The sequence below is a fragment of the Vigna angularis genome, chromosome 10 (assembly GCF_016808095.1).
Source record: "Vigna angularis cultivar LongXiaoDou No.4 chromosome 10, ASM1680809v1, whole genome shotgun sequence".
NCBI lineage: Eukaryota > Viridiplantae > Streptophyta > Magnoliopsida > Fabales > Fabaceae > Vigna > Vigna angularis.
In genome coordinates, this window is record NC_068979.1 from 8,729,387 (window position 1) to 8,741,939 (window position 12,553).

At 41.5% G+C, this 12,553-nt stretch overlaps 1 protein-coding gene across 1 annotated transcript; it reads left to right on the top strand.

The window, feature by feature from the left end:
* The first annotated feature begins 2,594 nt into the window (after positions 1–2,594).
* On the top strand, positions 2,595–3,890 carry LOC108334815 (uncharacterized). Its single transcript, XM_017570748.1, has 2 exons — positions 2,595–3,402; positions 3,496–3,890. The coding sequence occupies exons 1-2, from the start codon at positions 2,595–2,597 to the stop codon at positions 3,888–3,890; spliced, it is 1,203 nt and encodes a 400-aa protein (XP_017426237.1).
* Positions 3,891–12,553: the final 8,663 nt, after the last annotated feature.

A 12,553-nucleotide genomic window follows, 5' to 3' on the forward strand; every position in this document is an offset into this window, starting at 1 on the left:
TTGAACAAAAGGCTACACTCCCGCTGGTAGATGTTCGCCCTAGAACACCCATCACACCTAGGGGACCATCCTCTGGCCTAGCTTATGTTCGCCCAAGAACATCAAATTTTCAAACATTCCGCCGTTCGGCGTCAAAAGCGTTCGTCGTTTGGTTTCACTGCTCGACCATCAGTGTCAACGAACGTTCATAGTGTCGGCCGTTCGACCTCAAAGCGTTCGTCATTTGGTTTCACTGCTCGACCATCAGTGTCAACGAACGTTCATAGTGTCGGCCGTTCAGCCTCAAAAGCGTTCGTCAGTTGGTTTCAACCGCTCGACAACCCATATGTGCGAGCGTTCAAACAATCGGCCGTTCGGCCTCGCCCATTGGATTCGAGCGCTCGACAGTCAATTTGTACGAGCGTTCAATCAGTCGACCGTTCGACCTCGGCCTTTGGATTCGAACGCTCGACAATCAATGAAAACGAGCGTTCAAACAGTCGACCGCTCGGCCTCGCCCTTTGGAACGCTCGACAATCAATGTGTACGAGCGTTCAATCAGTCGACCGTTCGACCTCGCCCTTTGGATTCGAACGCTCGACAAATACGAGTGTTCAAAAAGTCGACCGCTCGGCCTCGCCCTTTATCAATGAGTACGAACGTTCAAACAGTCGTCCGGCCTCCCTTCGGTTTCTACCGCTCGGCCATACATATCCTCACGTTCGGCCTCACTCATTCTAGCTTTTTGCCGTTAGTCTCCACCTCTTCTTGATCCATCAAACTCCACTGCTCGTTCATCCTTGATTTAAAACGTTCAATTCACACATGAACGACAACCAGAAACACGCTCCCCAACACAGCGAATACAGCCTCCCTCAAACCCATAAGTCCTATAGTTACCACGTCCATAAAACAGAACGGTTAACTCGGACTTGGGGGGCATGTTATGTTATGTAGTAAGATATTTACATAAAATATCTTAGACGGTTAAGTAACTAACCACATTTTTAGGTAAGGTGGTTATTTTTATTCGACTTATAAATACAATGAGAGGGCAAAAGTCCAGGTACGTTCTCTTTATGCTCTAGAGACCCTAAATAATATTTCAGAGCAGTATCATAATCACTCTCTTGAGAGCTGAGGCTCCATAGCTCACATCTGACTTGAGCGTCGGAGTATCTTTGCAGGTACTTCCCCCTCCTTTGGAGAATATGAACAACAACAATTGGAGAAAAGCACGCGTCCCAGACAGCAGGAGCAACAAAGACACACAGGAAAATATCCACACCGAAACACTCTTTTTAAGCATAAACAAGTGTTTAATTATATAATAAAATTACATTTTAAATGGTATAAAAGATTAAAAAAATGAATTTTGTAGAATCTATAACAACTTACAATCAAAATTTTAAAACTATCTTACAAATCATGTAACATGAGGAAAATTACTTAAATATAATAAAACTTAATATGAAAAGATCTAATAAAACTTTTACCTAAAAAAATGTTTTCACGTGGTGAAAATTTAGAAGGTATGTAATTCATTATTCATTATGTCTTTGTTTGCTTCGTAGCTGGCCACTATAGTCACATTTGGTAGCATCATGGATAAGTTCATATATATATATATATATATATATATATATATATATATATATATATATATATATATATATATATGATAAGAAAGGAATAACTTAATTCATCGCAGATACTATAACCTTGTGTTCGTTTGAAGCGATTTAACTGTTCACACAGTTTTGCGAGCGAGGAATTAAGCTCGTTATGCGTTCGGTTGGAGTGAAATGCGCGGACGGATTTGCGGTGAAATGCGGGATGGTTGCACTGTTCAGTCACCCGCGATTGTGAAGAGATTTGCGCGGATTGTGAGCGAAATGTCGTGTGTGCCCTCGGTTAAGAAACGCACGAGATTGGTGGAAACGCGTAACCGGTTACATGTTCGCTTAACAGGTTAATGAGTTACTTTTCAACTCTTTGAACATGACTAACGCTCGTTTTCTCTGTTTCCCAGAGAACAAATGGCACCTAGACTCCCTCCTCCACCACAGGCCAATGAACCTGATGCGCCCAACAACACTAGGTTGTTGGAATCAGTAATTGATAGACTACAACAACAAAACACTACCCTAATGGAGCAGAATGCAGCTGCTCTACAGAGTTTGGAGGCCGCACGCGCCAACTCTGAAGCTACTCAAAGGCAGTTAATGGAGATCATTGCTGCTACTAGAGGCACACCAGGAGCGTCCTCTTCCAACGCTACTCATCAGGCTGAATGGAGCTTGGAGAGCTTCCTTCAACACCACCCAGCCAAGTTCAGTGGAAGTGCCTCCCTGATGAGGCAGATCAGTGGCTGCGGGACATGGAGAGGATTTACAACGCCAAGAGATGTCCGGATGAGAACAGGTTGGCGTTCACTGAATACCTACTAACCAGGGAAGCGAGCCACTGGTGGGCGAGCATGAGAGCCATCTTGATGGACGCCCAAAGCCCCATCACATGGGAAGTATTCATAAGCAAGTTTTATGAGGAATACTTTCCAGACAGCGTTCGTTTTGCCAAGGAGGTGGAGTTTCCTGCAACTGGTTCAAGGTAGAATGTCCGTTTCTGAATATACGAACAAGTTCAAGCACTTGGTTCGTTTCAACACTATGGCTACCAGTGAGGAGTGGCAATGCAGAAAGTTTGAAAATGGGCTGAGGAGTGATTTGAAGGTGTTAATTTCTAGCCTGTGTATTCGCTCATTTCCGGCAATGGTTGAGAGGGCCAAAGTATTGGAGAAGAATATGGCAGAAGCGGAACAACATAAGAAGCAACAACAGGTGGGTAGGGGACCGATCGTATCTAGAAACAATGCTAATCTGAGAAGGACCCCCTACACTCGTCCAAATCAACCACCAAATACAAGTGGATCTGAAGCGCTAGTCACTGCCGGACAGTCTGGGCAGCAAGGAAACGTCACTTGTTTCCAGTGTGGAGGACCACACTACCGTTCGTCATGTCCTCAACTGATGGGAGGAAAATTCTACGCTCGTTGTAGAAGAAGTGGACATCTGGAAAATGAGTGCAACATGGGGAGACGCGCAGTGATGAGACCACCGAACGCTGGAAGGAATCAGCCAAGAGGTAGACGAGCCCAAGCGGTTGGGCGTGTATATGCGATAACGGGCGCTGAGGCAGCAAGCTCAGGTACACTCACCATCAGTACCTGCTTAGTATATGGTAGATCTTGCTGTGTATTGTATGATTCGGGAGCAACACATTCCTTCATCTCGAAGGTGTGCGTTGGAAAACTGGGTTTAGAAGTGAGAGAGATGCAGTTCGATCTAGTGGTGTCAACCCCAGCGGCTGGCGAGGTTAGGACGTCCACTATGTGCGTCAGATGCCCTATAGAAGTGGAAGGGCGTAAGTATAAAGTCAATCTCATCTGCTTACCTCTTCAAGGTTTGGAGGTGATTTTAGGAATGGATTGGTTGGCTACCAATCACATTCTCATAGATTGTGGTAAGAAGGAATTGGTATTTCCTGATGAAGACCAAGAAGAGTTGTCAGTAACGCTCGGTCAATTGAAGGAAGACATCATGGAAGGTGCCAGTTGTTTCCTGATCATGACGCACGCAGACAAAGAGATGGGAGAAGTGAACTTAGAACGATCGTCCAGCAGTAACAGTAACGGACGATTGATTGTGGATGAATTCCCGGACGTCTTTCCGAAAGAAATACCTGGACTTCCCCCTCCTCGAGAAGTTGAATTCACCATTGATTTAGTGACGACGGCAACACCCATCTCTGTTCAACCTTATCGAATGTCGCCTGCGGAGTTATCTGAACTCAAGAAGCAAATTGAAGAGTTGATGGACAAGCAGTTCATCAGGCCGAGCGTATCACCCTGAGGAGCGCCTGTTCTCTTGGTAAAGAAGAAAGATGGCAGCTCTCGATTGTGTATTGACTACAGGCAATTAAATAAGCTGACCATCAAGAACAAATACCCGTTGCCAAGGATAGATGATTTGTTGGATCAACTGCATGGGTTTTCTGGAAACTCTGGTGCAATTCTGCAAAACGCGCGTACGTCCAATTTTGGTCAGTCAAAATGGGACGTTCGTCCAAATGGCTCGACCAATTAGTGGTCGGCCAAAATATAATGAGCGTTCGGTCTTGTATTCTCAGATACGAGCGTCGGCGTTCGTCCTTGATATGTGCTAATGATTAATTAACGTTCGGTCCTAATACTGTATTAAGTGATAATAGCGTTCGGTCGTTAGAATAGGTTAAACATGATTTTTGGTACCGTTCGGTTAGGTAGTAATTTGTCTGGTTCGGTCAAGGTTTATTTTATACCGTTCGGTTGATATTTGATTGGTTAGTTTTCTGTTAAGTATTGATCTGTTACCGTTCGGTCTTGCATGCTTAGCACCGTTCGGTTAAGAATTGGATTTAGTACCGTTCGGTTAGGTTTTGATTTAATACTTACTGTTCGATTAAGTGTTGATTTGGTCCGGATTCTAGACGATCGTCTACTTCTTTAGGTGTTCGACATAGTCCTCTTGGTGTTCGATCAATAGTCCAAACGTTCGTACTAATGGTGTCCGGTTTAATAGTGTTTCTTTCATCTTGAATGTTCAGTCTTGAATTGGTATTCTAAGGATTCAATCTTGAACGTTCGGCCTGGGTATGGTTGTGATGAGAGCGTTCGGCCTTGGTATTGTTTTGTTTGTGAGCGTTCGGCCTTGAGTTAGTATTCTTAGATTTCCATCTTGAACGTTCGGCCTGATTCTCATAGCGTTCGTCCAAATAATATAGTGTTCGGCAATATAGCTGTCGGCACGTTCGTCCAGATCATTTTGGTGAATGACGTCCGTCCAAATAGTGTTCGGCCTGTTGTTTGGAAAATGGCGTTCGTCCAGTAGCGTTCGTTCCACAGTGTTCGGTGAATAGTGCTCGGTTATATTGTATTCTACAAATATGTTGAATTCTAAGTTCCTTTACTCTTGGGTTGGATTAAGTGTGCAAATATTTGGGATGTATAATGTGATGTGATGTATGTGGAATGAGAATGTATGAAATGTGATACAATTGTAAATGCAAATGTGGTATGGAGTATGAAGTAGGCATCTCAGGGAGAGATGGCTATAAGTGGTTATGTGATGTTGTGGTTGTTCGGTATAACTGTAGTGAACTTAGGATCGGTCTGTCTATCCCTACACTTAAAGCATTGTTCATGCTCACATAGAGAAGAACAGTGTCAGTGGTGAGAGTAGAGGGAGGTCCTCGTCTATAGCCTTTAATGGCAGATATAGGCAGGTTGGGGATTTACCTTGCATAGTGTTGGGAAGTGCCAGCAGAACTATGCAAGTGCAAAGACGACTGTTGGTTTGACAGTTATACAAATCCGGATGAGTTGTGTGTGTGGATTTACCTTGCCTAGTGTTGGGGAGTGCCAGCAGACTATGCGAGTGTAAAGATGAGTCGTGTGTGTGGATTTACCTTGCATAGTGTTGGGGAGTGCCAGTAGACTATGCGAGTGTAAAGATGAGTGAGTGTGTGGATTACCTTGTGTGAACACCCAATTTCGTCCAGATTGACTAATTGATTTATTTTCATCAAGAATAAAAGAAAAAAAAAAGAAAAAAAAGAAAAAAAAAGAAAGGTTTGTTCCTATTGTTCAGAATTATAGGAAGGAAAATCAAGCCAATTGGGGCAATCTTTTCAAGCTAATCATTTCCATATCCATCACACATTTTTGAACACATTCATATCCCATTCGAACTCCTTCCTCGATTCCTAAACTAGGGGGCAACTTTGTAGGTTTTACATAACCTTTTTCACCCGTTCTCCAAAACTAGGGCCACTTTGAGAGTTTCATATGTTTTGGCCCATTCAAAATATTGAGCAACTTTGTTAATCTCAAATTTCTTCATCTTTATATTCAAAGCTCATACCAAGACTAGGGCATCCCTTGTTGGGCCTCGCATGATCTTGGATCTATTACCACCAAAATTTGGGCAATTTTTTTTGCAAAGCTCAATCCCTGATTTATAACTTATCCCCCCACATTCCTTTTCACAAACGCCAAACCGGGGTAACCTTTTGGTATATCATATTTCACATTGACATCCACATATTACATCTTCATTGATGATTGTATGAGGAATGATATGCCCAAAAAGTCATCTCAGTCCCCTCTAAACCCTGCCAAAAATCTTTCTTATCATTTTAACCAACCTCTCATATCAAGCATGTATACACAGGTGTTTCATCAGAAAATGTCCAGCACACAAGCTTCATTTTGAACATTTGACTTTAGAATTTGGATATCCATTGTAAAAAGAAAGTGAAAGTCTAAATCGTCATAAATTTGATGATTTCAAAGAAAACAAATTGACTCAGTAAAAAAGGTGTCATAGTTTCATAATCTTCCATCATGGATCAAAAGTCAACATCAGGTACATATTTTCATGAATGTTTATCAAATCTTCTTCTTTCAAAAAGACAAAAAAATCAACATGCATCAAAGTTTTCTCCTCCGATTTCAAAATTTACATCAACCATGTTTCTCTTACATATCGAGGTTTCAAAATCCATGTACAAAAATGCAATGCCTTGTTTAATGATAATGTCAACCATGTGAAAAAATTTTAAAACCTTGTTTCTCGTTTCAAAAAAAAAAAATGGACACTCAGTTCTATCTCAAAAAAAAAATCACTCAAAAATAAAAAATTCAACATCTCAAAATTTCAAAACAAATGAACAAATTCAAAAGTTTCCAATTCAAAACAATCACACAAATTTTACTTTTTTTCCTCTGCGATCTTGACCCTCTGCAAGGCAATGGTCAAGTCCAGATTGTCAAACGACCCTCTGCATGGCAATGGTCGAACCCAATAATCAAACTCAAAATCCTCATTCACTTCCATAGGGTTGGTACACCCTCCACGAGGTTGCTACACCTCATTCACTTTATCCATAGGGTTGGTACACCATCCACGAGGTTGCTACACCTCATTCACTTTATCCATAGGGTTGGTACACCCTCCACGAGGTTGCTACACCTCAGTCACTTCATCCATAGGGTTGGTATACCTTCTGTCGCAACCGGAATCGCGACGGGACGACGATCCAAAAAAGAAACGGGTTTCGAAAAGAGATTTTGGAGTCGCCACCATAGTTTATTCTGGAAAACTACGGAAAAACCATAAAATAATAAGACACAGTCCGCGAAAACCATATTCTAGGTTCGGGAGTCGGTTACGCGTAGGGAAGGTGTTAGCACCCTACAACGCCTGCCCAAAGGCAGTACCTTTAACTAAATACGCGAATATGATGTGGTTTTCAACATGTTTAACTGTCCCTAAAATAAAACTCTAAATAAACAAAATATATTTTTTAGTTTTTTTGGGCCCGACAAGGATTGACCTTGCTCCTACGTATTCTCATTCAAAATGAGAAATCAGGGTTACGTAGTTCTTTCTGAAACTGTTTGAGAAATTTGTTTGGAAATGATTTTGTATTTTTGGGAAATGAACCTGACAAGGACTGGCCTTGCTCCTACGTATCTCCATTTTTGGTGAAGAATCAAGGGTAACGTAGTTCTAGCTGAGAGATTACTTGTAGCCGGGAATATTTTAGTACTTTTAATAAAGAAGGAAAAGGTTTTCTAGCACAAGGCCTACGCGAGCGGTCGCACGTGTGCTTAAAACCTTTTCAAATATTTTTATTTGATTTTTAACTTTTGTAAAAGAAAAGGAAAAGATTTTCAACACAAGGCCTACGCGAGCGGTCGCACGTGTGCTTAAACCTTTTCAAAATATTTTTATTTGATTTTTAATTTTTATAAAAGAAAAGGAAAAGATTTTCAGCACAAGGCCTACGCGAGCGGTCGCACGTGTGCTTAAACCTTTTCAAAATATTTTTATTTGATTTTTAATTTTTATAAAAGAAAAGGAAAAGATTTTTAGCACAAGGCCTACGCGAGCGGTCGCACGTGTGCTTAAACCTTTTCAAAATATTTTTATTTGATTTTTAATTTTTGTAAAAGAAAAGGAAAAGATTTTCAGCACAAGGCCTACGCGAGCGGTCGCACGTGTGCTTAAACCTTTTCAAAATAGTTTTATTTGATTTTTAATTTTTATAAAAGAAAAGGAAAAGATTTTCAGCACAAGGCCTACGCGAGCGGTCGCACGTGTGCTTAAACCTTTTCAAAATATTTTTATTTGAATTTTAATTTTTATAAAATAAAAGGAAAAGATTTTCAGCACAAGGCCTACGCGAGCGGTCGCACGTGTGCTTAAACCTTTTCAAAATATTTTTATTTGATTTTTAATTTTTATAAAAGAAAAGGAAAAGATTTTCAGCACAAGGCCTACGCGAGCGGTCGCACGTGTGCTTAAACCTTTTCAAAATATTTTTATTTGATTTTTAATTTTTATAAAATAAAAGGAAAAGATTTTCAGCACAAGGCCTACGCGAGCGGTCGCACGTGTGCTTAAACCTTTTCAAAATATTTTTATTTGATTTTTAATTTTTATAAAAGAAAAGGAAAAGATTTTCAGCACAAGGCCTACGCGAGCGGTCGCACGTGTGCTTAAACCTTTTCAAAATATTCTTGTAAATTCTTTTTATTTAAACTATCAATATTGTATTATTAAATATATATTTTAGGATAAGTAAATGTCTAAAATAAATAGATAAAACAAAATAAAATAAAAAAATAAAAGAAAATAAAATGAACAAACAAAAGAAATGGAAATGCCGAACGGACGCTGGGAAGAGATTCAGAACAACGAACGTTCGTTGGGGGAGAGGACGAACGTCCATTGGGGAACATAACGGACGGACGTTTAGATATGTGAGCTGAATGACGAGCGTTCGTTGGGCAGATGGTGAACGGACGCTAAAATACGAGCGTTCGCTGTGGAAGTGGCGAACGAGCGCTAGGTAACGAGCGTTCGCTGTGGAAGTGGCGAACGAGCGCTAAGTAACGAGCGTTCGCTATGGAAGTGGCGAACGAGCGCTAAGTAACGAGCGTTCGCTGTGGAAGTGGCGAACGAGCGCTAAGTAACGAGCGTTCGCTGTGGAAGTGGCGAACGAGCGCTAAGTAACGAGCGTTCGCTGTGGAAGTGGCGAACGAGCGCTAAGTAACGATCGTTCGCTGTGGAAGTGGCGAACGAGCGCTAAGTAACGAGCGTTCGCTGTGGAAGTGGCGAACGAGCGCTAAGTAACGAGCGTTCGTTGTGGGAGTGGCGAACGGGCGCTCAGTAACGAGCGTTCGCTGTGGAAGTGGCGAACGAGCGCTAAGTAACGAGCGCTCGCTGTGGAAGTGGCAAACGAGCGCTAAGTAAGGAGCGTTCGCTGTGGAAGTGACGAACGAGCGCTAAGTAACGAGCGTTCTCCGTGGAAGTGGCGAACGTGCGCTAAGTAACGAGCGTTCGCTGTGGAAGTAGCGAACGAGCGCTAAGTAACGAGCGTTCGTTGTGGGGAGATGGCGAACGAGCGCTCATTGGTGAGAATGTTGAACGAACGGTCAAAAAGGCTTAAGGATAACGAGCGTTCGCTCGTTTGGATAACTAGCACTCGTTGGTTTTCATAACAAGCGTTCGTGTTGGGGAGATGGCGAACGAACGCTATATAACGAGCGTTCCAAAAGAGGCCCAAGGCTCCCGGACGTACGCTCATTTCTGGGCCCGGCCCACATGGTCAATTTCTAACCTAGAATTTTCTAGGGGTTCAGGAGGTTCATCCTCCTTCCCACTCTCTAGCTCACGGCCTCTCTAGAGACCCAAGGTCTCCTGCTCGACACCACAAGTTCATCGCCCGCTCTGCCATAGCCGGCCACCGTCGCCTCAAACAGAACGCGCCTTGGCCTCGCCGACGACCCCTCGCACAACCAGAACCACCGTCAGCCAAGAAACCACCGTCTCCACTCCTCTCTCTTCGAAAACCAGCGATTCTCAGGGATGGTTTTCCTCCGTCTTCATCTCCGATCCGCTCGTGCCATCATCACCCATCAACATCAACTTCACCATTGCTAAAGCCTCCACGACAAACATGACCACTGTCACGATAATGTTCCCCCCGTGCCTATACTCGTCCACCTTCTCGGCCACCTACACGATCACCATCACCTACTAGGATGACCTTAGCGACGCCACTGCCACCACCACACAGCAGACTACTACTTCCAAACCGCCAACCATGAAACAATCAGCCACCCTCTTCCTCCCCATTCGAGGATTTTCTCGAAGGCCTAATGCCCCCCTGCAACACCATTTTTACCTCTCTGCTTCCCCTAATTTTTTAATGTTTACTGATGGGTTTAATGTTGGTTGAATCTTGTCCATTTGGTATTGGAAACGATGAGTGTGTAGTGTGCATATGAGCATGAGTGGGATAGGTGATTCTGTGACAATGGTGAATGGGCTGGCGAGACAGGGGTGCAAGGAGCTTATGCAGTAAGCATATATGATGAATTTGAATGTACAAGTGAGCAAAAACCTACCTGCTGCTGGGGCTGCTGCTACTGCTAGTTGTGTATCCGGTGACCTCCTCTTGCCAGTACCAGTGCCGATGATGATTCTGGGTGATGATCCCAGATGATGGTTTCTCGTGTGCACCCTTTTTCCTTTTTTCTCTCTCTGATCCAACAGAATTCTGCTCCCCAAAATCTTGACCCAAAATCACCCTCTAACTCCCTGGTCCCCTTCCTTCCAAAAATCTTGGAAAAATTCTCCTTAACAACCCCGGTCTCCCTCCTTCGGACACGTCTCACATACCCATTTCCCACGTTTTGATTTTTCTTTTTATTTATTTTTTTGTTTCAATTTTATTTTATTATTATTATTTGATTTTATTTCATTTTTTTTATTTATTTTTTTTTATTTTTCAATTTTTTAATTATTTTAATTAATTAACTCTATTAAAACAAATTGAAAATAAGAAATAAAATAGAAATTGAATTACAAGCAAACAAATCTGAATACATAGAAATAGAATAAAACAAAAAGGTGAAATAAAGAAAAATAATAAAAAATAAAAAATAAAAACACATTTTTTACAACCCGGACAAAATTGAGTGTTGACAGCTGCCCCTCTTTACTTAGATATTACTAAATAATATGAAAATTTAATCTTTTCGTATTATTTAAGTAAAGCTAAGTAAAGATAAAGACACTAATTTTGTCCGGGTTTCAATCATGAAAGAAAACGAACAAAATAATTCAAGTCACGATGCCAAATGACCAATGTCAATTAAAGTATAAAAAAAAAAACTAAAACCTGGATTTGATCATTGCCTCGCAGAGGGCCAAACTCACAGAACAAAAATTTAAATCCGACCATTGCCATGCAGAGGGCCGATAACAAAAAATTAAAACCTGGATTCGGCCATTGCCTCGCAGAGGGCCAAACTCACAGAACAGAAATTTAAATCCGACCATTGCCACGCAGAGGGTCGATAACAAAAAAATTAAAACCTGGATTTGACCATTGCCTCGCAGAGGGCCAAACTCACAGAACAGAAATTTAAATCCGACCATTGCCATGCAGAGGGTCGATAACAAAAAATTAAAACCTGGATTCGACCATTGCCTCGCAGAGGGCCAAACTCACAGAACAGAAATTTAAATCCGACCATTGCCATGCAGAGGGTCGATAACAGAAAACTAAAACCTGGATTTGACCATTGCCTCGCAGAGGGCCAAACTCACAGAACAGAAATTTAAATCCGACCATTGCCATGCAGAGGGTCGATAACAGAAAACTAAAACCTGGATTTGACCATTGCCTCGCAGAGGGCCAAACTCACAGAACAGAAATTTAAATCCGACCATTGCCATGCAGAGGGTCGATAACAGAAAACTAAAACCTGGATTTGACCATTGCCTCGCAGAGGGCCAAACTCACAGAACAGAAATTTAAATCTGACCATTGCCATGCAGAGGGTCGATAACAGAAAACTAAAACCATGATTTGTAACTTTGAAAAGTTGATAAATGCCAAGTAAAACATGAAGATTTTGCAAACAATTCTCCTCGCTTCCTCTAAGATGATGTTATGTCATGATGATGCATGGATGCATGGACACATGAGACCTTCATTTTGGTCTTTTCTCTTACTCTCGCTTTTCATCATCATTTTTTTTATTATTATTTTATTTATTTATTTATTTATTTATTTTTTTTTTTTTGTTTTCTTTGAAAATTCCATGCTTGGAATCCATTGTTAAAATTGTCATCAAACACAATGTATGTTCAAAACGCATTCCTTAAAACAACGTTGATTGGTATAGAACCCTTTAATGAGCAGGAAGAAAGTGTAACCCTAAGTTAAAATTCTTTTTATCGCTTTTTGCAATCCAAATTAACTTGAACCCTGTATGATGTGGAAGAATGGCTATGAAAAACAAATGAATAATGATTTTCTGTGAGCAAAAATTAACGTATGTGTGCCCCTCATTTGGGGAAAAGTGATATTAACATATTGTGCTCCCATACTGCCCCAATTTTGCACAATGGAAAAGTGAAAAGATTTGAGTATAAAGGATTCCCCCAAATTGGAT